Source organism: Castor canadensis, chromosome 14, assembly GCF_047511655.1.
Source record: "Castor canadensis chromosome 14, mCasCan1.hap1v2, whole genome shotgun sequence".
Lineage (NCBI taxonomy): Eukaryota > Metazoa > Chordata > Mammalia > Rodentia > Castoridae > Castor > Castor canadensis.
In genome coordinates this window covers 1,379,867-1,405,590 of record NC_133399.1, presented here as the reverse complement: position 1 = coordinate 1,405,590, position 25,724 = coordinate 1,379,867, and the positions used below count along the sequence as shown (strand labels likewise).

General features: G+C 62.2%; 3 protein-coding genes across 4 annotated transcripts; 1 reads left to right on the top strand and 2 right to left on the bottom strand.

The window, feature by feature from the left end:
• Nucleotides 1–652: 652 nt before the first annotated feature.
• Nucleotides 653–7,545, bottom strand: Cilp2 (cartilage intermediate layer protein 2). Its single transcript, XM_074053397.1, has 8 exons — nucleotides 7,482–7,545; nucleotides 6,548–6,646; nucleotides 5,870–6,142; nucleotides 5,141–5,317; nucleotides 3,914–4,177; nucleotides 3,584–3,692; nucleotides 3,190–3,347; nucleotides 653–3,030 (listed from the first exon to the last, which is right to left on the bottom strand). Exons 1-8 carry the CDS (start codon nucleotides 7,543–7,545, stop codon nucleotides 701–703), a joined length of 3,474 nt encoding a protein of 1,157 aa, XP_073909498.1. The 3' UTR covers nucleotides 653–700.
• Nucleotides 7,546–7,896: 351 nt separating this feature from the next.
• Yjefn3 (YjeF N-terminal domain containing 3) lies at nucleotides 7,897–20,436 on the bottom strand. 2 transcript variants are annotated; one of them, XM_074053657.1, is made up of 10 exons: nucleotides 19,610–20,436; nucleotides 15,336–15,414; nucleotides 14,657–14,728; nucleotides 14,386–14,455; nucleotides 13,683–14,277; nucleotides 10,780–10,888; nucleotides 9,523–9,633; nucleotides 9,266–9,379; nucleotides 9,046–9,196; nucleotides 7,897–8,145 (listed from the first exon to the last, which is right to left on the bottom strand). In XM_074053657.1, exons 2-10 carry the CDS (start codon nucleotides 15,351–15,353, stop codon nucleotides 7,940–7,942), a joined length of 1,446 nt encoding a protein of 481 aa, XP_073909758.1. In that variant the 5' UTR covers nucleotides 15,354–15,414; nucleotides 19,610–20,436; the 3' UTR covers nucleotides 7,897–7,939. The 2 variants fall into 2 exon arrangements, with proteins under 2 accessions (XP_073909758.1, XP_073909759.1); XM_074053658.1 differs by lacking the exon at nucleotides 9,523–9,633 and having other exon boundaries at nucleotides 19,610–20,434.
• Tssk6 (testis specific serine kinase 6) lies at nucleotides 20,435–21,337 on the top strand. Its single transcript, XM_020183713.2, has one exon. It carries the CDS (start codon nucleotides 20,516–20,518, stop codon nucleotides 21,335–21,337), a length of 822 nt encoding a protein of 273 aa, XP_020039302.1. The 5' UTR covers nucleotides 20,435–20,515.
• Nucleotides 21,338–25,724: the final 4,387 nt, after the last annotated feature.

Here is a 25,724-nt window from a genome sequence, read left to right as displayed (position 1 = left end):
GGGTCTGGCTGGGCAGCTCAGGCTGGCCTGGTTCTCCTGATCCTCCTGGGGTCACTGGCGAGGCCACCGGGCCTAGTACCTCCAGGACATTTCTGCCTCCCCCCTTGGTCCTCAGAACTGACACCATACCACAAATCGGACAGAAAGCGTTTTTAATTGAGCCCCCCAGCCCTGCCCCCACCCGGAGGGGGAATTTCCTAGCACCAAACAGAAGAATTGTCACCCCAGAACCCAACACCCCCTCCCCCACATTCCTCAGGGACCTGGACCCCACTCACACCAACAACCAGTCCCCACCCACGGGGCTTTATCTCAATAAATAACCCCAGAGCAGAGCCGGGGCAGGAGACCCCATAAAAGCTCAGAGGTGGAGAGGGCTCAGGCCACAGGGCCACACATGGAAATCAAGGTCAAGGTCAAGGTCAAGAGGCCGGAGAAGGTCAGAAATAGCTTGGAGGGGGGTGGGGCACTGGGTCCGTCCACAGAGCAAATTCATTTCCTGTCACACAGCCACAGTCCCCTGCCTCCCGTTTCCACCATAGGACACTCCCAGTGTGACTAAATCCTGGATAGGGCCGGGCAAGGGGCCCTAGGGACCCCAGGAGGCGGCATCTGAGGAAGAAGAATTTGGGGGGGGGCGGGGGCGGGGGCGGGGGGCTTCCCAGAGACAGAGGCAGGGGAGTGAGGTCATGGGCCCAGGTCACTGTCCTGGGCGGCTTCCATTGGACCCTGCAGCTTGGGTCTGCTGTGCCCGGGCCACCTCGCCCATCTCTCTGCGGATGTCACCGAGCGCTGAGGACGGCGACTCCAGCAGCCTCTGGAAAAGGCTGGGCCTGGCCGGTGGCTCCCGGCACTGGAAAGTGACAGCGGTGCCCGCGTCCGCCTTCATCTCCCTGGAGAAGCCATCCGAGGAGCCATCGAAGCAGCGGCCGATGGCAATCTCCTTGGCGAGCCGCGGGCTCTGGTCCGTGACTGTGTAGACACCGTAGTTGTGACCCAGAGGGTCCAGCGGGGCCAGCATGGAGAAGGCAGCCAGGTCGTCGGAGGGCACAGGCGGGGGATGCCGGGCGAGGTAATCCTGGAGGAGCCCGTTGACGGCCACTCGGCGGCAGCTGCCCTGCGGCGTGATGGTCACCAGCGTCCTGTCCACCTGGCGCTGGTCAAACAGCATCCCGCTGCACTTGAACTCCACGCAGGCGGCCGAGGTGCCGGGCCGCTCGGGGTCACGCACGCTGCGGGCATCGCGCAGCCCATAGAGCTGGCCCCGGGTGCGCGGGTGGCTGCCGCCCGCGTTGTGCGAGCGCACCATGTACTCCTGGGGACCCTGCACCTTGACCTTGAGGAAGCAGGCCCGGAACTCCTGCGGGTTGGGCCACCAGGCCAGGAGGTCGCGGGTCCAGGAGGCGGGCGCGCCCTCGCGGAAGGGGACCACGTTGAACTCGAACTTGTCGGCCTCCACGCGGGAGAAGCGGAAGTGGCTGGCGGTCACCGGGGCGTCCTGGCACTCGCGCAGGCTGCGCCATGGGTACACGGGGCCGTGCGCCTCGCCGGGCGCGCCGGGCCGCGGCTTGGCCAGGTTGATGCGGAAGGCCGTGCGCTTCTGCGCGGGGTCGTCGTGGTCCGTGCGCCGGTAGCCCAGCCGGGCCAGGTAGGGCTGCGTGACGCCCACCACGGTGGCCAGCGGCCCGGGCTGCGACGGCGCGGGCTCCAGCTCCTCGCCACCCAGGGTGGCGGTGACCACCGCCGTGTAGGCGTCGGGCCGCTCGGCGTCGCAGAAGGCGGGCAGGCAGGCGCCGTTGGGCCCGGTGACCGCGCTGTCGAAGCGGCCCCAGGCGCGGGGGTTGGCGCTGAAACCCGGCAAGGGCTCCATGTTGACCAGCGTGACCACCACGCCCTCCACCTGCTCGCTGGCCGTGAACTTGTCGTTGGCGTAGGCGCGCACCTTCACGAAGCAGCGGCGGCGCTCGGGCACGTCCAGGTTGAAGAGGCGCCGCTCGCGCAGCTCCACGCTGCCCACGAGGAACGCGCGCTCCTCCCGGCGCGCGCGGCCGGCGCGCGCGGGGCCCTGGCGCGCGAAGCCGCCCTCCTCCTCCCACAGCCCCGTGTCCGGGTTCAGCGACCACAGCTGCAGGGCCTCGGCGTGGCCGGCCATGTGGATGTGACCGGCGGCCACGCGCACGGTCACGGGCCCCGCGTGCAGCTGCTCGGCGGAGCCCGGCGCGCGCAGGTCCACGGAGAACATGCCATAGGTGCGCAGCGGGGCCAGCTCGCCGTCGCCGTCCACGAAGCGCAGGTCGCTGGGGGCGGAGGCCGCCGAGGACAGGTCCCTGGGGTCCACGAACGTGACGCGGGCCTCCACGGGCCCCGAGTAGGGCCGGCCATCCGCGTGGCGGAAGGACCCAGGCGGCAGCAGCAGCTCGCCCAGGGGACCCTCTCCCTCCGGGTCCCCCAGCGGGATGGCGTTGCCCTGGCTGGTGTCCAGAAGCACCGCCGCCTCCTTGCGCAGGGCCTTGACCTCGTGGTACACGCCCGCACCGCGGGGATCAAAGGGCAGGACGCGCACGGCGTCCACGAACTCGCCACTGGGGTCCACGAAAGTCACTACCAGGCGCTCGGTGGAGGGCGGCACTTCGATGGTGAAGTCGCCCTGGTAGGACGCGAAGCCGATGGGCTCCCCGCCCAGCAGGATCCTGGCGAAGCGCAGAGGCTCCCCCGTGTCCGCGGCCACCACGCGGCCCCGGACCAGCCCCCGGGGGGGCAGGCACTTGTGGCAGCCGCACTCGGCCACCACCTTCACCGGGAGGACGGAGCCCGAGCAGCGGATCGCCCTGCTCTCCAGGCGGCGCACGGAGCAGCAGCGGGAGCCCGCGTCCCCGCACCGAGCGCCCGAGCCTGCGGGCCCGGGGCAGCGGGTGTCCGGGCACAGGCCCACGTCCAGGTAGGCAGGGCCACCGCCGGGCTGGCCGCACTCGTCCGGCAGCTTGATCAGGTGCTCTCGGGGCCGCGGGTCACAGGCTGGCTGCCCTGGGGCTGCAGAGCCAGGGAAACAGCGAGGTCAAGGGCAAGGGCAAGGGCAGCGGGAGCCACCATGTCCCAGCTGGGTCCTGGGGTGGAGGGTCAGCCGGTGGCTAGGAGTGGGCATCGGCTCAGTGGCGGGGCTCGCTGGGGTCTGGGGCCAGCTTTGCTCACCGAGTACCGTGAGCTGGGCGGTGCGGGAGCGCACGGCGCCCGCCTCGTTCCACGCCTTGCAGTGGTAGAAGCCCGCCTGGTCCACGCGCAGCCCGCGAAGCTCCAAGTGGGCTCCGGACCCGTGCTCTCGCCTGTCCAGCAGGGTCCCGTTGTGGAACCTGGGTGGCGGGTGGACGGCACCATGGGGATCCTTGTGTGCATGGGGAGGGGGGGAGGGGGGGAGGGTTGGGCCTGCTCTTGGGGAGAGCCAGGGTCAGGGGCTTGAGGCTCAGCTTCCCAGCTGCTCCCTGGACGGTGTCCCCCACTTTCCAAGGGGGGAAACTGAGGCTGGCGAGTGCTTCTACAAGGTCTGTGAGGCACCCCAGAATCACAGGACTCCCAACCCAACACTCACCAAGAGTATTTCTTGGGAATAGGAGTCCCTGAGGCTTTGCAGCAGAAGGTGACATTCTGGCCTGCCTCTCGCACTCGGGACTCGGGGTGCTTCACCAGGTAGGGCTTTCCTGGGAGTCGGGGGATGGGGCACAAAGGTAGCCAAGGTCAAGACCCTACCCCAGGCTTTTTCAGTGGTCCTAGGAGTACAGCCATCACACCCATCCTTTCCCTTCTCCCAGAGATGACCTCCCCAACGACAGCCACCCCTTGACCTCAAGAGCTCAGTGTCACCTACAACGTCCTTCCCAGGCCCTCAGCCCCCTCCACTCTTTGCCGAAAGGGCCCTCACCTAACTTATCAAGGACAATGGTGACTGTGGAGGAGCTGGAGCTGTTGCCCTGGGCCTGGGCCACGCCTGTAGAGAAGCCATCCATCTGGGCACTGACGTTGGCCCTGCTGCCAGCACAGACTCCAGGCACCCGGAAGGTTCCACGGGCATCGCTGGTGGTCACGGTGCCAGGTCCAGCTCCGTCTCGCAGGGAGACCCTGGCCCCTAGCAGCGGTCGCCCAGATGGGGTGACCACCGAGCCCAGGAGGATGTGGTCAGGGCACCCTGGGAGGAGGGAGAAACACAGGGAGACCGCAGGAGCAGACAGGCCTCTACAGCCCCTGCTGGGGAGAGCTTTATGCTCAGTCAGTCACTCAACAAACACACCTGGAAATCCCTCCGCTCCGGTATTGTGCCCCTGGCAGGCAGCATGGCTGGCTTAAAGCAGCCCCTTGGTGTAGGCGGTGGGGGTGGCGCTCAGTGATCAGGACTGGGCCAGGGGGTTGGAAAATGGGGTGCAGAGAGGTAGGGAAGACACCCTGGAGGAGGTGAGCTTCCAAGAACACAGAGGCCCCTTCCAGCAGGAGAGAAAACATGGCGCCGGGCTGGGAGGCCTGCGAGGGGCTGTCTTGGCCCCACAACACCACTTCTCCCCTCCCAGCCCGCAGCTTCTCCATAACATGGAAAATTCCACTGGAAACTTCAGGGCAGTGGCGCCGCGAGGGCAGAGCCAGGCGGGGTGGGGTGGGGTGGGGACCCCACCATTGGCCACCGTGGGCCCCCACCCTGCGCTGGAGCTGTCTCCAGACCGTGTTTGTGGAGACCAGACCCGAGTGGAATTTCCAGTCGCCTCCTGGCTGGCCTAGTGTCTGGCCCTGAGAGGGCCGAGGCACCGTGTCTGCCAGGGTGTGAGCGCGTGTCTGCGTGGGCGTGGGGGCCAGCTGGGGGCTGTGAATGCCACGCGCCTGTGCGCCCGGAGCAGGACATGGACTTCTGTTTGCGCACGGGGACGTCTGTGCGCAGCAGGTCAGCGGCCCCGCGGGTCTGCCAGTGTCTGTGCGCACGAGCCCATGGCACCCACCCATCCAGATGTGCTAGGCTGGGCGCAGGAGGAAGGGCCGCCAAAGCTGGGGCCTGGACCGAGGCTCCCCCCTCCAAGCCCCCTCCTCTCTCCAGGCCCCACCTCCACCAGCCCTGCCCTGCAGGCGCCTCCCCCGAAGGCCGATCCTCGCGCTAGTGCGCCCACACCCTCCAGCCCCCGCGTCCTACCTGGGCACCGAGGCCTCACGCACTTCTGCGCCTCCAGGGAACGCCCAGGACACACGTCCCCAGCCGGACTGGGGCAGCTGCGGCGGCGCAAGCGACGGCTTGGCCCGCAGCTCTTTGAGCAGGGACCCCACGGACCCCACGCGCCCCACACAGCCTCTGCGGAGAGCAAGGAGACAGATCAGGGGGCTGCCTTTCCTCACGCACCAGGTGACAATGCGGGACTGAAGAGCTTCCCCTGTCCCCCTACCCCCAACATGCATCCCCCAGCGGACACTCCAGAGAGCAGCCCTGCCCACCGCCCGCATCCGGGCTCCCCCAGACGCCCACCTTGAAGGAGCAGTTCAGGTGCCAACCCATCCATCTCCCCCACGCAGGATGAGCGCCCACACGTTAGCGCTACAAATTTGGGGCTCCAGACGGAGCCCCACAGGACGGAGCTGTCACTGATGACCAAATGAGGGAGGTGCGCTCCTGGGGGTCGGCGCTGGGGCCTGACCTGCAGAGTTTCCCTACCTGCGCCCCAGCCCCTCCCCTCCCCTCCAAAGCCCCGCCCCGCCATGGCCGAGCCCGGCCCCTCACTGGGGGCCACTCCTGAAGGGCCCGCCCCTCCCGGCCACGCCTCCACCCATGCAGCCTCTGCTTAAGGGCACTCGTCAGGCCCCGCCCACCCAAGCCCCGCCCCGCCCCTCTCCCGGGCCCCGCCCTCACCGAGCGGGCAGCGGAAGCGCACGTGGTAGTTGGAGCAGCGGCGGCCGCGCGGCTGCTCGCGGTTGAGGCACCAGAAGCCGCGCGTGGGGTTCAAGTGCACGCGCTCCCCCACGGCCGACGGCAGCGCCCAGTCGGTGGTGCGCGCCTCCAGCGCCAAAGGCCGCTGGCACACGCGCGTGGGCCCGTAGTAGAAACGGATGGCCGCCAGGCTCTCGAAGTCACCGTCCCCTCCAGGGTGGTCCACGTTGAACCAGGACGTCCACTCGCTGGCCTCTGCGGGCAGCGCACGCTCTGAGCCCGGCTCTCAGCCTGGCTGTCCCGGTCCGTGGGTGCAAGGACCTGATCTGCTGAGCCTCCATCCCCCTTCTCGCCCCCCCCCCCGCCCATGAACAGGCTGGCCCAGCTAGCACGCCACCCCGCCCTATCCAGGCCGCCCTATAGGGAGTAGGGGAAGTTGGTCACCCCTGTCCCAGCTCCGTGCCTGAGCTGGCCCATTGGGCGCGCGCCGGGAACTTGCGACTTCTAACTCTAACCCTTGGAGCATCGCTTCCAGGATTTTCAGTATTCAGAGATGAGGCTGGCCCTTCATCTAACCCGTGTCCCCTCCCCTACTGATCCCACCAGCGAGAGTTCATAGGAGTCCACGGCAGAGAGGGGACTCGACCCAGGCTGACCCACCTTCCCAGTCCTCCAGGGCTGGCGAGGGCTGACCAGGGTGCAGGGACGGGCCTTGAAGGCCCCATGCAGCTGCGGAGGGCTCCTCGGTGAGGGCGACGTCTGTAGGAGGAAGGGAGGAGTGGGGGAGAGGAAGCGCTGATGATGGGGGACGCTGTGATCTCTAGTGCCAGAGGGGAGCCATGATCGCCCCCATTTTACAGGGGAGAAAGCTGCGGCTCTGCACCCCCCTCCTCCAGGAAGCCTTCCCATGACCAGCCCCAGGCCCCTGAAGCCGGGTCCTCTCCACCCTCAGACCCTGGAGGAGTGTGAGTCCCACCCTGCTCCTCAGGCCCAGGTGTCCCCATTCGCCCGCTCTGTGGCCACAGGTCGAGTGGGGTGCAATGCGCTGAGCCTCTGCCCTCAGACCGGGCTGCATTCTCCATCTACTTGGCCATCTCAAAGTCCCTCCCTGAATCGATCCGTCCGTCCTCCTGGAGGCTCGAGCCGCCAGCCAGAAGTCCTTGGAATCCAGCCTGACTTCTCTGGCTTCCAGCTATGTAAGATAGCCGGGCAGGGTGACAACCGGACAAGTCGTGTTCTCCCGTCCAGCCTGACTCCTCTGAGCAACGTGCCCATGCTTCAGTCGCTTCTTTGGGTGGTGTGGGTGCGTGCGTGCGAGTTACACGGGAGCGGAGACCTGGTGACTTGGGGTCAGGCGCCCCGCCGTCCCTAGGGGCCAGGAGAACCCTAAGGTTCCTATCCGCAGTCCTGGCGCCCCAACAGTGTCTTCACGGAGCACGGAGAATGGAAGCGATCCCCTCTCCCAGCCCCGGAGCTCAGTTACCCCATCGTCCGCACCCCGCGAGTGGCCAAGGGGACACAGGCCCCGGGAAGGTTCTCTTTCTCTGTGCTGCCCGGCCTCGGGAATGTAGGGGCTGGGCAGGGGGCGCCTCACCTCGGCCACCCGCCAGGTGCGCGGCGGCGACACAGAGACAGAGCAGTGGCAGCGGTGACGCCATCGCCGGGGTCCGAGCGTCCGAGCGAGGGACGGGGCTCCGCGGTGCGCTCGGATCCGACTCGGGCGGATCCCGCTGCAGCTGGGGACTCAGGGTGGGGGCGAGTCGCAGGCCACGCCCTCCCCAGGCCACGCCCACCACCAAAGCCACGCCCCCGCTGACCGGAGCGCGAGTAACCAAACGAGCGCCCCGGGTCGCCCCCCTCGGTGCGCCCCCGCTGTGCCTCCGCCCTGGGGCTGGCGGGGTCCCCCGTGCCCTCCGTCCTTCCGCTTGGAGGGGACGTCCCCCGTCCATGTCGCCCACCCCGCGGCGACCCGGCGGCGCGCGAGGGACAGGCGGAGGCAGGTGGCGGTGGGAGGTGTTTATTGTGCGGCTCGGCGGCGCGCGCGGGTGGCGGTCACAGCGCCGCCACGCAGTCGGTGCCCGTGTACCCCGGCAGGCGCAGGGCGAACTTGCGGCGCACGTCGTCCGGCACGAACCTGCCGGCCACGAAGTGGTGGCGCCCGGAGAAGCGGCCGGCGCAGCGCTTGGGCGCAGCGAGCGACACCAGCACGTCCGGCCGCAGCCCGTCCTCCGCGTCGCCGCCGGTCTCCGCGTCCCAGCCTGAGCGAGGAGGGACGGACTCGGACCCTGTCCCGGCCTCCCCGCCGCCCACTTCCGCTTCCCCTTCTGCCCCGCGCTCCCCTATCCGAGCCGTCGTGTCCACCTGCTGCTCGTCACCATTCCTCCTTCCTACACTGCAGCTTCCCATCCGCTGCGCCCAGCCTCCCCCCTCGGACCGCCCCATCGGACCTGTCTCCCCCCACACACTTCTTGCTCCCTCCCACCCGACCCTCCGACTGGAGACTCTGCCCTCTGACCGGCCCGGTCTCCCCCTCACGAGGTCCTGCGAGACCCCTCCATGGGTGGCAGCCTGCTCACCCCAGGATGAGCCTCCATCGTCAGACTGGGGTCCTCGCCTTCCCTCCTCCCTCTGACCTGAATCTGGGGCCACTAAGCGGGAGTGGCTCCTCCCTCTGACTAAAGGCCCAGCAGACAGGGCCCCTCTCTGTCCTAGGCTACCTGTTGGGGCAGGAGCCTCCCCCCCTCAGACTAGACAGTCCACTTCCTCCCTTGCCCCTCTCCCGCGCTAGGATGGCCCCGGGATCCCGCGGGATCCCCCAGAGTCCAGCCACCCCCGCAGAGGGTCCGGCTGGCCAGTGGCTGTTTATGCGTCTCTCTGTGGCCTAATGGCTCCAGCAGGCGCGGGGCGGCGGCCAGGGCGGGCGCGGCCTTTGCCGAGTGAGCTCACGTCTGCCCTGGGCAACTGGGCCAGGGGTGGCAGCGGGCAAGCTGGGCTGGCTACGGGGGAGGAGGGACCGGGGTCACCTGGCGCGGCAGCCTTGGTCTTTCCATCCTTGGGACGGGCGTGACTGTCGGCCTCAGCCAGAGAGCACGCTCCCTTCACGCTGGGGAAACTGAGGCTGGGCCTCCTCCCGCCCCCGCCCCGCGTGCCCTGCCTGCCTGAGGGGACGTCCAGGCTCACGAGCGGGATGGACAGCAGCTTCAGCGTGGCCAGCGCGCGGGTGCAGGGGCCGCCGGCCTCCGCAGGCTCCACGCCGGGGCCCAGCACGGCGTCCACCACCAGCCCGTAGGCGTCGTTGATGAGCTGCACCTGGGAGGGTGGGCAGGGTCAGGGGTGGCCCGGGAGCCGTGTCCCCTCCCCGAGGCCGCCCGCACTGACCTCGGTGGGCAGGTAGGACAGGAACGGAATGTCCATCTTCTCACACTGCGTGGTCAGGTCCCGGTGCAGCCCGTCCAGCGATCGAGTGGGGTAGAAGATCGTGGGCTCGTACTCCTGGGGTGGGAAAGAGGGGTGCTGGCCGGGCAGCCCTGTCCCAACACCCGTGACCCCTGGGGACTCCACCACGGGGAGGAAGCCGCCTCCACGGGGACCAGGTGGGGCTGGCCCTGGGGAGTCACTGGGGTCCTCTTACTCACAAACACCCGCAGGTGTCGGGCGCACACCAGCCCCACCGCCCCGTTCTGCTCCGGGCCACACACGACCAGCACTGTCCTCTGCTTCCGTGACAGAGAGGTTAAAGGGAAGACCTGGGGTGGGGGGGAACAGCAAAGGAACGGGCAGGGATCATCAGGCCTCAGTGGGGAAACTGAGGCGCGGAGCAAGAGCTGGGGCCTGGAGGCAACAGGCCAGGGCAGCACAGTGTGCTTAGCCTCTTGGGGCCTCAGTTTCTCTGCTGGACACGGAGTCCCCAACTCAGGCCCCGCTGGGCCCCCACTGGAAAATGCGCCTCCAGCCGCTGCCCCACGCCCCCAGTGCGGTTTGTTTATCCTGGGCCTGGATTGCAGACTTTTTCCACCTTTCAACCGCAGCCGGGCCGGGTTTCCAGGCCTCGGCCCCTCCCCAAGGCACCGTGGAGGGGAGCTGGGGGAAGGGGGGCTTTTCCAACCCCACCCAGCCGATGCCTCTCTCCATCCGTCTGTCTGACTCTCAGTCTCGACCCATCTGTCTCTTTCCAGTCTCTTTTTCTCAGACTGTGACTCTCCATTGCTATCTCTCACACTGTCACCAAGTGTGTCTCTCCTGAATGCAGGTGAGGGAGAGGAGGAGGCGGAGGGGGAAGATAGGGAAGGAAGGGAGGGGGAGGATAGGGGAGATGAGGAGGAGGGAGACAGAGCAGAGAGGAGGAGGGGGAAGAAGTAGGAGGAGGAGGGGAGGAGGAGGGGGAAGAGCGGAAGAGGAGGGAGAGATGGAGAGGGAGGAGGAGGGAGAGGATGGCTGGAGAGGAGGAAACAGGGAGGGAGAAGGGAGGAGACCTAGGGAAAGGGGGAGGGGAGGAGCACATGGTGAGCTGGAGTGGTCCTCAAAGCATTGGCATTTGTGACCTGATTGGAAACCAGGCTCTGCACGCTGGTCTTGAAGCGCCTCTCCTGCCGCCTTGCACACACTAGGCCGGATGACACCTCTGCATCTCACTTAATGTGACCTCTGCCCCTCGGGCCTCAGTTTCCTCAGCTGCAGCTCAGATGGGGGAAGGGAGACCCGGGCTTGGCAGAAGCAGGCAGGTCACAATTCAGAGGGCCCTGGCTCTCACGTCTGACTGGCTCTGGGCCTCAGTTTCCCCATCTGAGTGATGGGCTGGGGTAGCTCCAAGCAGAGACAGGCTTCTTGGGGGCGCCAGGGCCATAAGTTAGTGCTCAGCTCTGGTGGGTCAGGTTGGGGTCAGGGACAAGTACCTTGGTCACAGCCACCGCACTAGCATGGCCGCACAACTCCACCAGCTGCAGCCGCCCGAAGCGATAATCCTCCAGCAGCTCCCGCTCCAGGGCGGCCGCCTCCGCCGTGCTGGGGGACAGTGGGGAGATGCTCAGGCACCCCGAGAGATGGGCAGGCCTGCAGAGGGCCACGCAGGGGCAGGCGCAGCCCGAGGGGTCCTCGCTCTCTTGCTCAGTTTCCCCATCCCACAAGCTCTGGGTGAACGGCAGCCCCCGGGAGGCTGGTGTCCAAGCCCCAGGCGCGCGCGCCCCCTGGCGGCCGCAGGCGAGCATGGCGGGCAGCGCTGCTTTGCTTTGCCCCAAAGCTGGGAGACCCAAAAGGGGGAATGGAGACTAGAGGACCATTTCTTCCAGACAGGGTCTCGCTGTGTAGCCAAGGATGGCGCGGAACTCGTGATCCTCCCCTCCTCCTTAGTGCTGGGATTACAGCTGTGGCCACTTTTAAAGAACTTTGAAGGACGCTGATTTCTGGCAGTGGGAACCACTGAACAAGTCCCAGGACACTGGAGGGGTGGAGCTTGGGGAGGTGGATGTGAGACCCTTTTAGGACCCCCTCTGCAGGGGCAATGGCGAAAGTAGGATATTTGTGGTCAGAGAGGGAATCACCTGCCTTGAGGTGACTCTGCCACCCACTTTTCTGAGTGACTGCTGGGGTCTGCCTCCACCTCCCTGGACAAAATGTGAGGCAGGAGGAACTGTACGGTTTGCAGGGCCCAGTGCAGAAAAAACTATTAAGCTCAAAGCTATTAAGGATTTAGGGTTGGCTGGGCGCCCGTGACTCACCCTGTAATGCTAGCTACTTGGGAGGCTGAGATCTTGAGGATGGCCATTTGAGGCCAGACAGGGTAAACAGTTCCTGAGACCTCCTCTCCAAAATAGCCAAATGAGAAAAATGGACTGGAGGTGTGGTTTGAGCCATAGAGCATCTGCTTTGCAAGTGCAGAGCCCTGAGTTCAAACCCCAGGCCCACAAAAAAACCTCATGAATTTAGGGCTGGGGATACAGCTCAGTGGCAGACCACCGGGTTCCATCCTCAGCACTGAAGAAAAAAAGTTAAGAATTTTTTGGTCACATTAGGGGTTGAACTCACACTTCCTAAGCAGATACTCTACCAGCCCTTTTTTGTTAGTTCTTTTTGAGACTGTCTGGACCGCAGTCCTACTATCTGTGCTTCCCCAAGTAGGTGAGATGACAGACATGCACCACCACACCCAGCCGTTAGCTAGGATAGGATCTTTTTTTCACAAAGTACTTGCCTGAACTGGCCTCAAACCCCATCTTCCCAATCTCCACCTCCCAAGTAGCTAGGATCACAGGCTTGAGCCACCACGCCCAGCAAATGTAATTTCCAGATAGCGGTGGCAGAGCACTAATGTGAATGTTAGGCCCTCCGTCATGCAGGGCTGGGCAGAGTTGTCAGGGAGGGCACTCCTCACTCCAGGCTCAGCCCTGGTGGGCAGAGCACAGGTCAGTCAGGCTGCTATAGGATGGGCATTGGGGAAGCTCCCTGAGGAGACCAAGTGTCACTCTCCCAAATGTCACGCTGAAGGAAGCTATCGCGGAAGGCACTTTGGGGGGTCATGAAGATGGGGAGACAGGTGCAGGGGAGGAAATCAGAGGCCTGAGTCTGCGGCTGTTGTAGAAAGAAGCTTAAGGACCGGAAGGGAAAGGACTCCCGTTGGAGCCAGACGAAGATGGTGGCAGGGCAGGCAGCCCAGTGCCCAGGAAAGCTCAGGTTTGGAGAGGGCCAGTGTGATGGTGCCCACCTACGATCCCAGCCACTGGGTATGCTAAGGAAAGAGGACTGAGATTTTGAGGCCAGACAGAGCCCATCTCTAGGAAAAAAGAGGACTGGGGGGGGGGCGTGGCTCAAATAGCAGAACGCCTGTTTAGCATGTTCAAACTCCAGCACCACACACACACACACACACACACACACACACACACTCAAGTTGGTGGCGCGCTGGGAACATGGCTCATTCCCAACTTGTCTTGGTGACAGATCTGGCTGCTGGGGAGGAAGAGAAGAGGGGAGATTCCTCCTCTCCATGCATCCCGGAGTTCCACCTGGCACTTCCTCCTAACTGGTGACTGGAGGTAACGGGACACTGGGCAGAAGAGTGGAAATGAGAGCCCAGCGGTGGCCAAGGCAAGCCCAACTCCTGTGGGGCTCTGTGAGGTTCTGACAAGAGGGTGCCTTTGCTCCCCCCGGCTTCAGTCCCCAAATGAGAGGGGCTACAAGACTCTGGGATTTCCTTGACACACCCAGGACTGAAATGACCTGCGTCCAATGGGAACTGGGAACCATGCCAGACCCCGCCTCGCTCCCCACCCCCTCCACCTGCGCCCACCAGGTTAGTGCTCACCTGGCCACCTCCATAAGGTAGTCTTGTGCCCCAAGGAATATTCACACCCTTACGTGGCCCTCCAACCAGCTCCCCATTATGCCAGAAATAACAACTGTCCCACATGGACTGCATATTCAAACTGCTCAAAATCTGCCCTCTCTGGGCCTCAGTGTCTTCCTCTGACAGGGACTCGTAGCAGGGTGGGTCACATGGGTCTTTTAGGAATTTTGACCAGCTCTTCCCAGATGCGGAACGGGGCTCCGGTTCCCCGGCCCCTGAGAACAGGAGGGGAGGGGAGATGAGCCTGGGTAGGCTGGGGGCTGGCAGTGCCTAGAGGTGCTGATGAGTAATTCAGAAGGGGCAGGTCCCCGGATGCGGTTTCCCTAGCAACTCAGCTGGGAGGCTGCTGCAGCACAGGCGGACCTCCATCCTCGCTATACCCTGGATTCCTGCCCCCCAGCCCTCAGCCTCTATCCTACCCTGCCCACGGTCCCCCAGCATCTCCCTCCCGCTGACCTGAGGAATCGCCGCTCCTCGGGCGCCTCGGACAGGTCAGCGTCTGGGTGGCCCGCGCTGCTCATGGCCGAGGTGAGCGCTGCGCACAGCGCGCCGTCCACGCCGCGGCCTTTTAAGCAAATCCCGCCGGGGAGGCGGGACCGCCCGCCCCAGCGCCCACCAATCAGGAGGCGCCGCGAAGGCGCTGCGCCCGGCCATTGGCTGCTGGCTGCAGCGGCCTTAACCCTTCGGTGCCCGGAGCGGAGCGCGGGGCGGATGGAGCACAGTGGAGACTCTGCATCCGCGTCTCCGCCCGGGGCCAGCCCGGGAGTGCGGGGCGCCTTGCCCGCCATCCCCTCCGCCCCCGCCTGGAGACCTCTCGAGGTCCCCTCTGCAGAGCCGCCCCGCCCGTCTGCCCCAGTCCCCGACACGGCAGGCCAGGTGTCCAGAGCGTTTATTCTCCCGGTGGGGCAGGGTCCAGGCCAGGAGCGCTGCACTACGTGTACCACAGGTGGCCGCGGCCAACGCTGACAACCTCCTCCGAGGTGCGCAGCCCGTACAGCTCGCCGATCAGCGGCGGCACCCAGCGCGTCGTGTTGAACACGGACTCGCCCACCTGTGGGGAGTAAGGGGCCACTCAGTCCAACCCCCTCCTCCTGACCCCCCACGACTGGCGGCCCCCGTGCGGGCTCAGGAGCTCCGCAGCTCCCCTCTGCGGACCCACCTTCCAGTTGGGCACGTCCTTCATGATGATTGCCTCCTCCTCCAGGTTCTCCCGGAGCATCTGCAAGGTCCTGCGGAGGGGGATCCGCTGGCTAAGGAACCCGCGGCCCTCCCACTGTCCTCACTTTCTCTCCCCCAAACTCCTCCAGGAAGCCTCCCCGCCCTCCCTTCAGGGGATCCTTGGATCTCAGCCCGCTCCAAGGGTGCCACAGGTCCCCACTGCCCAGGAAGCAGGTGAGGCCCGCGCCCCCCAGCCCAGCCTGCGGCCCTACCTGCGGTCCTTCTCTGCCAGGAGCAGCGGCATGAGAGCAATGCGGGCCTCCAGGTCCTCGATCAGCAGGCGCCTGTGAAACCCCAAAACACACGGGGCCAGGCTGCATGAGGAGCGTAGACCCCAGGGTGCCATGGGACCAGGGACGGTGCTGGGGTCTGTCTGCATCCATAGGAACCCAGATGCAAGAGTGGGCGGTGGGGCAGGCAGCTGGCACAGGCACAGTCCACAAAACTGTTGGCTTCACAATTTCAATTAAAAACTTTTTATTGTCCTAAAAATAGCCCTGCCTGGTGATCACCGTGAAGGAGGGGACACACTGATCACGGCCTTACAAAACCTCATCCCCTTTGTCTCAAAATAGCACAGGGTGTGAGGCGTGGGGGCAGGCAGGCGGGGCCTGAGCACCCTTGCTTTCTTCCCCACTATCTGCAGGCTCTACTCCCGCCTGTGCTGCAGGGGTTGTGGGAGGACAGTGCCCTGAGATGTGGCCCCGTGACATAGGGACAGGAGAGGATGCCTGGCCCTGAGGGGCCACTGCCTGCTGTATTCTGGTTCCTACACCCCAATCATCCCTGCTGTGTCACCGGCCTGCTTCTCCACTGCTGCTGAACACGTGGCCACCATCCCGTGCTGGGCCTGATGACTGCGGCAGATACGGTGGGGGGACACTGGCCTACCTGCGCTGGCGATTCCATTTTATCATTCTCCAGCACCCGAACAGCAGGGCCCCGATGCCGATGGCGAACATGCTGTAGCCTGCGGAGGGAGGCACCGCACTCAGGCTGCTGAGGTCACAGGACAGGCCTCTACCTGTGTCCTCCCTTCCCTGGGCAGAGGGAGAGGGTGCGGGCTCCCCAGGGCTGCACCCCGCAAAGGCCATGGGGCCAAGGGTGTGATCGTCACTGTCCTCATTCCACATCACTGACACTGGCCCACCAGCCTGCAGTGACAGACGCCAGGCAGCAGGCCGCCTAGGGTGCCACACCACTGGGGTTTCGGGCAGGGGCTGGGGAGAGCCCCCAGAGCCATGGATAAGCCCCCACTACACAGTGATTCCTGGCCACCTGGGCCATCACCTGTGTGCGTTCACAGGGTAGCCCAGCCAGCCCCTGAGCTCCGGGCTCAGCAGGGTCAGCCCCCTGCCTTGCACACAGGGAAGGGACAGAGGCTGGCATGAATGTTTACTGACAACCAGCGGGAGCCTTGGCTCCAATCCTGACTGACAGGCTGGGGTCCCTGGGGTCCAGCTTGCCCTGCACCCCCTCAGCTTTCCAGCCCCGTGTCTGGATGCTGCATTGTCCCGATGCTTGGTGGCTGCTGGGACAAACTGACAAGGAAGCCAAGCTCCATTTAACACCCAGCAATGCCTTTGAATGGAAAGCCATCCATGGGCCTCGGGGTGTGTGTGCCCTGCTTGGTGCCTGCTGAGGCTGCCTGGCACCACCCCCAGATCAGGAGATGAGTGAGAAACTGGCTGTTTCTAGCCATCTTTCACCCATTAGAAGTGTGTGCTCAGGTAAGGCCCTTATGGTCACAGGGTGGGCAGCAGGTGCACAGGGCTCTCGGGGACAGGGTTGTGCTGGGTGCTCAGAACAGCTATGCTGGCTGCCTGGGTTGGGCACTCAGTGGGGGTGTTCTTCAGCACTGCCCTGCTCCTTTTTTGACAGCTACAAAGGATGCAGAGGACAAATCTGGATCCCCCCACCCCCTCTGGTCCACACCTGGGCACCCAAGGGTGGGTCCATCTGTGAGATAAATTCCAAAGAATAAAAGGGCTTTTAGGAGGCAGTATTTCATGCCTGGAGGCAGCCTGCACAGGCTCTCTCTCTTGCCCCAGGACCTTGGGTGGTCTGCACCTCAGCAGCTGCCATGGACAAGGTGGTTTGTGTGTGAGGCCACTCTTTCTTTTTTTTGAGACAAGTTACCTAAACTGGGCTCAAACTTGTGAATTTCCTGCCTTGGCCTCCCAGGTAGCAGGGGTTAGAGGTGGTGGGCGGCACCTGGCTTCACCCCTTCCTGAATAAGTAAGTTCAGGGGACTGGAACAGTTAGCCCCGAGCAGATGATGGTGCTCCCCAAGTTCTTGTGCACGTTCAGCGCCACCCTCACCAGAATCCCAACCCCCTGCCTCGGGCAGGCTGTGAAATTCACACGGAAATGCAAGGGACCAGAATAGCCCAGAACAATTTGGAAAAGGGGGACAGAGCTGCAGACCTGGAGTTACACTTCACCGCTCCCAAAGTTCTTTCGCAGCTGTGTGTACAGGACACTGCAGCGCTGGCAGAAAGATGGACACGTCCGTCAGCGGGACAGAAGCAGAGGCCAGAAATAAACCCTCACATTCACGGCCAATTGGTGCTGGACAAAGGTGCCAAGACAATTCAAGGGGGAAGGAGAGAACAGCCTATTCAACAAATGGGCAACTGCACAGCCATACGCAGAATAATGACACGTTCTGTCCTTGTCCAATGTGCGAAATTAACTACAAGCGCAGCACGGGCCTAAACCACACTCAGAACTCAGAGGAGAGTCTCTGTGACCTCGGGCAGGACGATGGCCTCTTCAATAGGACCCCAAGCAGTCGCCAAGTGAAAAAGTCAGACGCTTGAAATTACAAACCTTCACGCTGCAAACGGTATCAATGGCTGAGAAAGACAACGAAAGTATCTGCAAGTCATATTATCTGATAAAGATACATCCACAATGAAAAGACTGAACAGTAGTGACCTTCTGGGCACAGTGGCCACGCCTGTGATGCCAGCACACGGGAGGCTGAGACAGGAGGATGGAGAGTTCAGGGCCAGCATGGGCTGTACAGTGAAAGCCCACCTCAGAAAACCAAGGGTCACCAGGCGTTGGTGGCTCACGCCTGTCACCCGGTAACCCTAGTACTACTCAGGAGGCAGACATCAGGAGGACTGAGGTTCAAAACCAGCCCAGGCCAATAGGTCAGAACACCCTATCTCAAAAAAACCCATCAGAAAAAAAAAAAGGGTTGGTGGAGTGGCTCAAGGGGTAGGCCGAGTTCAAACCCCATCATTGCGGGGGTGAGGGGGGGTCGCAAAGGCGTAGCTCAGTGGTAGAGCAGTCTCTAGCATGTATGTACAAGGTCCTGGGTCCCATCCCAGCACCACAAAACACAAGAGGAGCTACCCAACATCACCAGTCATCAGAGAAACACAAGGAGAACCACAGGCCGGGCCACCTAGTCTAAAGCAAGCCCGGCAGCAATTCCGGCCACCTCAGCTAGCACTCACTAGCTTACCCACCAGTGACTGAAGGGGGGACGGAAACAGAGACTGAGCCACCAGAGGGCATCTTCCTTCCCCCCTGCAGCCAGCAAGGATGGGATGGGTGTGACATGCAGGACCTGAGGGCAACCCCAGGCAAGCCGTATGTAAGGTGATACCCAGCACACTGGGAGGCACTGGTGTGTCATGACTGGAAGAGAACAGGGGTAAAAGGCGTGTTTATGACTTAAGAATGACTTAAAAATGAAAATGAGCCACTGACTCAGGGAGCCCGAAGGCACCCAGAGCTGGGATGCTTCCACAGCCTGACCAAGGAGCGGGGCACACCTACAGTAAACACAAGAATGCTTCAGGCCTGAGGGGTGCACGGGCCTTGGTGCTAAGTTACACCTCGAGAACAGAAATAAGGGGCCAGGCATAGTAGTCATGCCTGTAATCCCAGCAGGAGGATGGAGAGTTTGAGGACAATCTGGGACCCTGTCTCAAAACAACAAGCTCAGCACGGTGGCTCATGCCTGTCAGTCCTAGCTACTTGGGAGGCTGAGATAGAGGATCAAGGTTCGAGGCCAGCTGGGGCAAACAGTTCCCATGACCCCATCTCCAAAATAACCATAGCAAAATGGACTGGAAGAAGAAACAGGGGGCTAGAGGTGGGGGATGAGGCTCACTGGCCGAGCACTTGCATGAAGCCCTGGGTTCATTCTCCAGCACTGTAAAACAAAACACCACCAACAAAAGGAAAGCAGACTCAGGCTTATACTGGTTTAATCCCAAGCTTGTCTGGATGCCCGTGCAAAGCAGGGGCTCTACGTATGGCTTGAGCCACAGCTCCAGTCCATTTTGCCCTGGTCATTTTAGAGATGGGGTTTCGAGAACTATTTGAAGGCTGGCCTGGAACCACGATCCTCCCGATCTCAGCCTCCTAAAGTAGCTGGGATTACAGGCATGAGCTACCTGGCGCTCTGGCACTCGGGCTAGAACTTGTAAAATTGTCGTCTTGGCCACTGAAACCCAGAATGCAAAATGCCTAAACTGTTTTTGTTGTTGTTTTGTTTGCTTGGCAGTGTTGGGGTCAGACCCAGGGTCTCCTGCATGGTAGGCAAGCTCTTTACCACCAGGCCACACATCCAGCGCTGACTTTTCTTCTACAGAAATTGTCACTTTTTTGAAAAAAAAAAAAAAAAACACGCTCATGAATTTCTCTGTTTTTTTGAATTGATGCATAATTTGGATAACGTGCACAGGCTTTTAAATGTGAAGATCGATGAATTACAGAAAATGTGCTCACCCTAAAATGAGGTTTAAGATTCTGTATTTCGGCATTGGGGATGTAGCTCAGTGGATGAGTGTTTGCCTAGCATGAATGAGGTCCTCGGTTCGATCCCCAGTACCGCATAAAAAAAAAAAAAAAAAAGGGAAAAGCAACACAATTTTGTATTTTTTCGGCTTCCCAACCAGGAAAAGGCAAGAGTGGCCAACCTCAGTTTAACCCAACGGTAAAATGTAAATAATCAACGAGACAGACCTCCCGGGCGGTCATGAGAAGGAAGCAAAGCCCTGACCAAGTGCTAGTTGCTCCGCAGCTGTCCTTAGGGCCTTTGCCTCCTCTCACACCTTAGGGTAAACTGAGGCCCGCCCCCGTCCCCGCCGCAACGTCTCGACGGTTTAGACTCCACGACCCCGGCGCAGGGCGACACTGACCCGACAGTCCCCGACGCGGCAGGTTCCGCTTGTAGTCAATGGGGCCGTAGCCCCCCGGAGGGGGCATGTCCTGCTTCACCTTCGACGCCGCCATGCTAGCAGGACCCCGCACTTCCGGGCCCGGGCGGAAGTGACGCGACCGACACCGCCATGATGAGTGTGGCGGAAACTCCCCATGCAGGTCTCCGGCGGCGCAGCGGAACTTAAGAGCCTTGGCATAGTTGTCGTCGCTCCGGAGAGTTGAGGCGAAGGGACCCGGGTTCCAGCGCGTGCCGAGCGAGAGAAGTCCCTGTTAGTTGGTCCCGCGTGCTGGAGCGAGACTCAGTCATTGTCGGCACCTTCCGGGGCGCCCGGGACCGTGGGCACTAACAGTCCCCGCGTCACCTTCCCTCTGGGCGATGCACTAGGCAGAAGGAAACCCCGTACTCCCGAGAGAGTCCCGGCCCCTCCCCCCCGAGGGAGGGGTGCGCAGTGAGCAGCGCAAGGCTCCACGTGGTCCCGGGGCTGGGTATATGGAATTGGGGGGAGACTCACGAAGCAGCGCCCCAGTCTCAGGAACCGATTCTGCTCTCCGGTGGTGGTGGGCACCCCTGGCTTAGTGGCCTCTCACCAGGAACTGACCATTCAGAGCGATTGAGTCACAAAGCATGAAAGTCTTAGGGCCCTCATGGGGCGGGGTCAGGGTGACCCCCCACCCCCAAGGTAGAGTGACGCCCGCAGTCACTTCACAAGGCAGAAATTGTTACCCTGGCAATAAGAGACATCGCGGTGGTGGGGGCGCGGGAGTGGGCACATGGGGGTGCGGGGGTGCGGGTGCCAAGCGCCATGGGTTAGACCCGAGATCGGAGTCCGGCCGCCCCCCCGACAGCAGCCGCCTCCTAGTCTCCGTGCGCCCCGGGCGCCACCATGTCGGGCGACAAACTCTTGAGCGAACTCGGCTATAAGCTGGGTCGCACGATAGGTGAGGGCAGCTACTCCAAGGTGAAGGTGGCCACCTCCAAGAAGTACAAAGGTACGGTGGCCATCAAGGTGGTGGACCGGCGGCGAGCGCCCCCGGACTTCGTCAACAAGTTCCTGCCGCGAGAGCTGTCCATCCTGCGGGGTGTACGGCACCCGCACATCGTGCACGTCTTCGAGTTCATCGAAGTGTGCAACGGGAAGCTGTACATCGTGATGGAGGCGGCGGCCACCGACCTGCTGCAGGCCGTGCAGCGCAACGGGCGCATCCCCGGGGCGCAGGCGCGCGACCTCTTCGCGCAGATCGCGGGCGCCGTGCGCTACCTGCACGACCACCACCTGGTGCACCGCGACCTCAAGTGCGAGAACGTGTTGCTGAGTCCTGACGAGCGCCGCGTCAAGCTCACCGACTTCGGCTTCGGCCGGCAGGCGCACGGCTACCCCGACCTGAGCACCACCTACTGCGGCTCGGCCGCCTATGCGTCGCCCGAGGTGCTCCTGGGCATCCCCTACGACCCCAAAAAGTACGACGTGTGGAGCCTGGGCGTGGTGCTCTACGTCATGGTCACCGGGTGCATGCCCTTCGACGACTCGGACATCGCTGGCCTGCCGCGGCGCCAGAAGCGCGGCGTGCTCTACCCCGAAGGCCTCGAGCTGTCCGAGCGCTGCAAGTCCCTGATCGCCGAGTTGCTACAGTTCAGCCCATCCGCCAGGCCCTCGGCGGGCCAGGTCGCGCGCAACGGCTGGCTGCGCTCGGGGGACTCCGGTTAGGAGCCGGGGTTCCCGCGGGTTTGGCGCGCGCGGCCGGCACGGAGCCAGCGCGGCGCACGAGCGCGAGAGAGGCGCGCTTCCGGGGACCCGCGAAGCCGCCGCGCACCACTGCGCACGCGCGCGCTCTTCTTCCCCTCTCCTCCCCTCTCCACCGCGGGGACTCGAGCGACCCCGGGGCTGGAATCGAATCCCTCCTGCCTCCGCCGAGTCCCGAGAGCTGCAGAGCGCATGCGCAACCTCGGTTTCTCCCTCTCCGCCCCCCTCCCAACAAAGACCCCGGGAGGGGCGGGGCGAGAGGACGCGGAAGCATTGCGCCTGCGCGGAACGAGCGATGGCTGTGCCCTGCCCGGCCAGCCGCGGATGCTGGGTTCCCCGATGGAACTTGCAATAAACTCGCTCTTCCTCGCACGTGGCTGAAGCAGTGGCCCCTTTTACGAAGCAGGGGTTTTGGAGGGCGGGGATCGCTTCCGCTGGGGAAGGTGGGCGCGGGCTTCCCATTTTAGAGAGGCATGTGGAGGTTCTGGTTTCAGACCTCGAAAGGGAATTGGGAGGATTCGAACCGGGGCTTTTCAGAACCCCCAACCTGCAAAGACTCCAGGGAACTTTGTTGTCGTCCCTGGAGTCGTGATCGTACTAGGAATCGGGGTACTGGGAAGGGGGAGCCACCGGACCTGAGACCCTCCCCTGTCCTGGTGGTCAGGCGGGGTGGTGGTGGGGACTGACTGCCTATCTGCATAGACTGAACGTTTGCACTGGGGGAAACTGAGGCCCACACCAAGTGTCACTTGCCCCAAGACAGCTGGGATTTGAACCCAAATCTTCGGGTGGGACCCTTCCTTCTGAGGAAGAGGTGGGATTGGGCTGGGGCCAGCAAAGGCCTCTTGGTTCATTCATGTCTCCATGCATTTGTTGAGCACCTGCTGTGGACCAGGCCCTGGGACTCAGCAAAGAGGCTCCAGGCCCATCTGCGTACCCCAGGAGGAGGCACCGTGCAAAGTCAAGTAGAATAAAAAAAGCATGGCGTGCAAATAAAATTGTAAGTTGTGCTGAATGCCGGGTCCCAAGGAGGGACCCCAGTCGCCATATTGGAGCTGTGCCCAAATCAGCCATTGGAAGTGGCAGCGGTTTGGCTGGGAGGGAGAGAGGGAAGGAGGAGAGAGGGAGAGGAGGCCACTGAGCCCAGAGGGCCTGGGGGAGGATACTGGGTTTGGTGACAGCTGCCATCTGTCCCTTGCGGTGGATGGGACCTATCTCCCTAGCCCTGATCCTGCCCCTTTCATTGTCCCTCTCCTTCCCCCAGGGACCTGCTCAGCTCTGGGTCACTCCCCACCCAACCCCTGCTACTCATTCTCAGTGGCTTGCCACTGAGAATGCTCCCCTCACCCCTTCAAATAGACCATGGCCCCATCCGCAGTTTGCAGGTGAGAAAACTAACAGGACAGGAATCGAATCCTCACCCTCCTCCTTGGAGTCCAGATCCACTGCCTTCTTTGGTCCCCTGTCCCAGGATGGAGCCCAGGGCCTCATCCCCCAGACCCATGCCAGGATGGAACCAGGAGCCTGCTAGGTAAGGCTCACACACTGAGCGGCACCCCAGCCCTCTTTCCTTGACCAGCCCACCTCCCAGTCTTTGCACAGACCCTACACCCTCTTGAAGGCTTCCGCTTCTCTCCCTCCCACCCAGTGGCTGCAGGCCCTAGGCTCAGGTTGAAGAAGACAGGTCTGAAGGACCAGGGCCAATGTCTCACTTCTCAGCTAAAAAAGCTGCTTTTCACAGCCCAGGGCCCGCCCGTGACCTGCCCTGGGCCATCAGTCTTGGTGCATTATGGATACAGAGGGACAGATTTGGCTTTCTCTGTTTCCTCTGCCAGCTGAGAGGCGAGCATGCCTAGGCCTTAGCTGAGGTCCTGGCTGCAGGGAGGGACATCGGCTCCAGGCCAAAGGCTGGGATCCCTCAAAAACAGCAAAACAAAAAGCACCTGGAAAAATAGGGTCACGTGTTAAGCACTTTGAAATTCACCAAAGTGATCTAATTTTTTTTTTCTTCCCCAAGACAGGTTCTAGCTATGTAGCCCAGGGTGGCCTTTCACTTGGGAGCTCCTGCCTAGTTAGTCTCTGGTGCAGAGATTACTGAAGTGTACCACCACACCTGTTTTTCTTTTTGTTTTGTTTGTGGCACTGGGGTTTGAATTCAGGGCCTCACGCTTGTTAGGCAGTTGCTCTTACTGCTTGAACCACTCCCCTGGTCCTTTTTTGTGATGTTTCTTTTTTCAAGATAGGGTGTCTGTCGTGAACTATTTGCATCAGTGTCTGCCTCCTGAGGAGCTAGGATTGTAAGCGTGAGCCACCGGTGTCCGGCCCACACCTGGTTCTTAAAGTGAGACCTGTCGCTGGGCATGGTGACCATCCAAATTTGTAATCTCAGCACTCACTTCAGAGGCTGAGGCAGGAGTAGCTCAAGTTTGAGGCCAGCCTGGGCTACACAGTGAGACCAAAAAAATCCAATCCCACCACGTCAAAAAAATAAAACGTGCCAGTGACTCAGGGTCTCTATGATCTTAGCTGTTTGGGAGGCTGAGTGAGATTGGGAAGAGTTCCAAAATAACCAGAGCAAAACGGACTGGAGGTGTGGCTCAGACGGTAGAGCACCCGCTTTGCAAGTGCAAACCCCAGTCCTGCCAAGGCGAGGACAGGTAGGGGAGGGGCTCCATCCACGGAGGACACCACACAGTGTGCACCCCACCCTTTACTTCCCCCTTTAACAGAAGGCTCCCCTCCTCCTAGCTCCCAAGCTCCACAGGGAACATGGGACGGGGGGGACAAAAGAACAGCACAGTCGGCACAGTCCACCCCACTCTTGTGCCTTCCTCATGGCGTAACACATGGCCAGCCTCCTTTTCATTTGATGGCACCTCTTTCTGGCTTGGTGGTGGGCAGTTTTTCCTTTTTACATTTGTTTGTGAGCTGGGCACAGTGGTACATGCCTATAATCCCAGCACCCGGGGAGGCTTGAGTCAGGAGATGAGTTCTAGGCTAGGGCTGGACTACACAGTGAGACCCTATCGCAAAAATAAACGTTTTATTACTAAAGATTGAGTCACAAGACACAAGTGACAGCCTCCCCCCAGTCCCCACACCCTGCTCTATTACTTTGCTGGGACTGTAAAATTGCTTTCCTTTCTTAGAGAGCTCAGTCCACATTCCTTTGCTCCTGTGGGCCGCAAGCCTCAGTATTAAGGGAAAGCGGCAGGGCTGTCTTTCCTACCGCAGTCACCCCGTGGGAACTCCCTATGTTGCCACCCAATAGGCCAGTGTGGGACGCTGGGGACACGGTGGCAGCCAGCCACCTCAGTTCCTCTGCATGGATGAACTTTGGCTTCTGGGGGTCCTGGGGACACTTTAGGACTCAAGGCTGCTCTCAGTGCTGACACCCCAACTCTGCTAAAGTGTGGTTCCCAACATCACCATGGGCCAGAGTCCCCATGTGGCCAGAGCCAGCAGCAGCTAAGTGGACATTCACACATGCATGGATGGGCAGGGGAGGGGGACGCCCCACCTTAGTTAACCACATAGCAGCGGACACTGGGAGGTTTCCAGTTACCTCTGCAGGTTCACTTGACGGATAACTAGGGACCATGATCGTCGTTTGGAGCCAGGGTGCCCACAGTCATGGGTCACAGGAGCCAGATCCCAACAGGGCTTGGGGAGACCAAAATCTGGCACTTTAGGACTTACACAGCAGGTTTTGGGGTCTGCCTCAATGCTTGTGTAATAGCGTGAATACTAAAGTACCCTTTCCTGGTCCACCCCCATGCCACACCCAGAGTCTGGTCAGACCTTTGCTCTAACAAACTCAGCCGTGGGGCTTCAGAGCAGTCACTGTGCAGGGGACTGAAGGGAAAACAGCATGGCTCCCAGATAATAGAAATGACAGACTAAGGGATCACATTCCTGCCCCCTTTAACTAAAAAACTAACCACTGTCCTGACAGGGGTGCTCTGAGGGGACACAGGCTGGAGGTCACAGCCAGGGCCCTGCTGTCCTCTGCTTGTGGCCCTTCCCTCACGAGGACCAACAAGGCCTGGTCAACAGCCCCAAGTCCCAGAGGAAAAGTCCAGCCAGCCTTAGAGAGCTGGAGCAGGGGTGGTGGGCAGGGTTCCCATGAACCGGGGCCCTCAGGCCACCAGTTCAAGCTGGGGGGTCCCTGAGACACCCGTCTGGTGCAGGGTGACATGGCTGGGATGCCCACGTTCTCATGCTCCCAGGACCCAGCACTTTGGGGGATGGCATAGAAATGGGGTCTGTTGCTGGGAAGCCTCTCAGCAGAAAGAGGCCACCACGCCTGCTGCTCCTGTGTGACGAGTGGAAAATGTGGCCTGTGTCACTG

Bases quoted from the DNA above. Each gene is read 5' to 3' on its own strand.
- Cilp2 (XM_074053397.1), bottom strand. From the start codon at position 7,545: ATGGCGTCACCGCTGCCACTGCTCTGTCTCTGTGTCGCCGCCGCGCAC. The intron at 3,693-3,913 runs GTGAGGGCCCTT...CCCGACTCCCAG, and splicing joins CATTGTCCTTGATAAGTTAG to GAAAGCCCTACCTGGTGAAG. The intron at 3,348-3,583 runs GTGAGTGTTGGG...CCCGCCACCCAG, and splicing joins ATTCCCAAGAAATACTCTTG to GTTCCACAACGGGACCCTGC.
- Yjefn3 (XM_074053657.1), bottom strand. The intron at 10,889-13,682 runs GTCAGCGGGAGG...ACTGTCCCCCAG, and splicing joins GAGGAGCGGCGATTCCTCAG to CACGGCGGAGGCGGCCGCCC. The intron at 9,634-10,779 runs GTACTTGTCCCT...CCCCCACCCCAG, and splicing joins GTGCGGTGGCTGTGACCAAG to GTCTTCCCTTTAACCTCTCT.
- Tssk6 (XM_020183713.2), top strand. From the start codon at position 20,516: ATGTCGGGCGACAAACTCTTGAGCGAACTCGGCTATAAGCTGGGTCGC.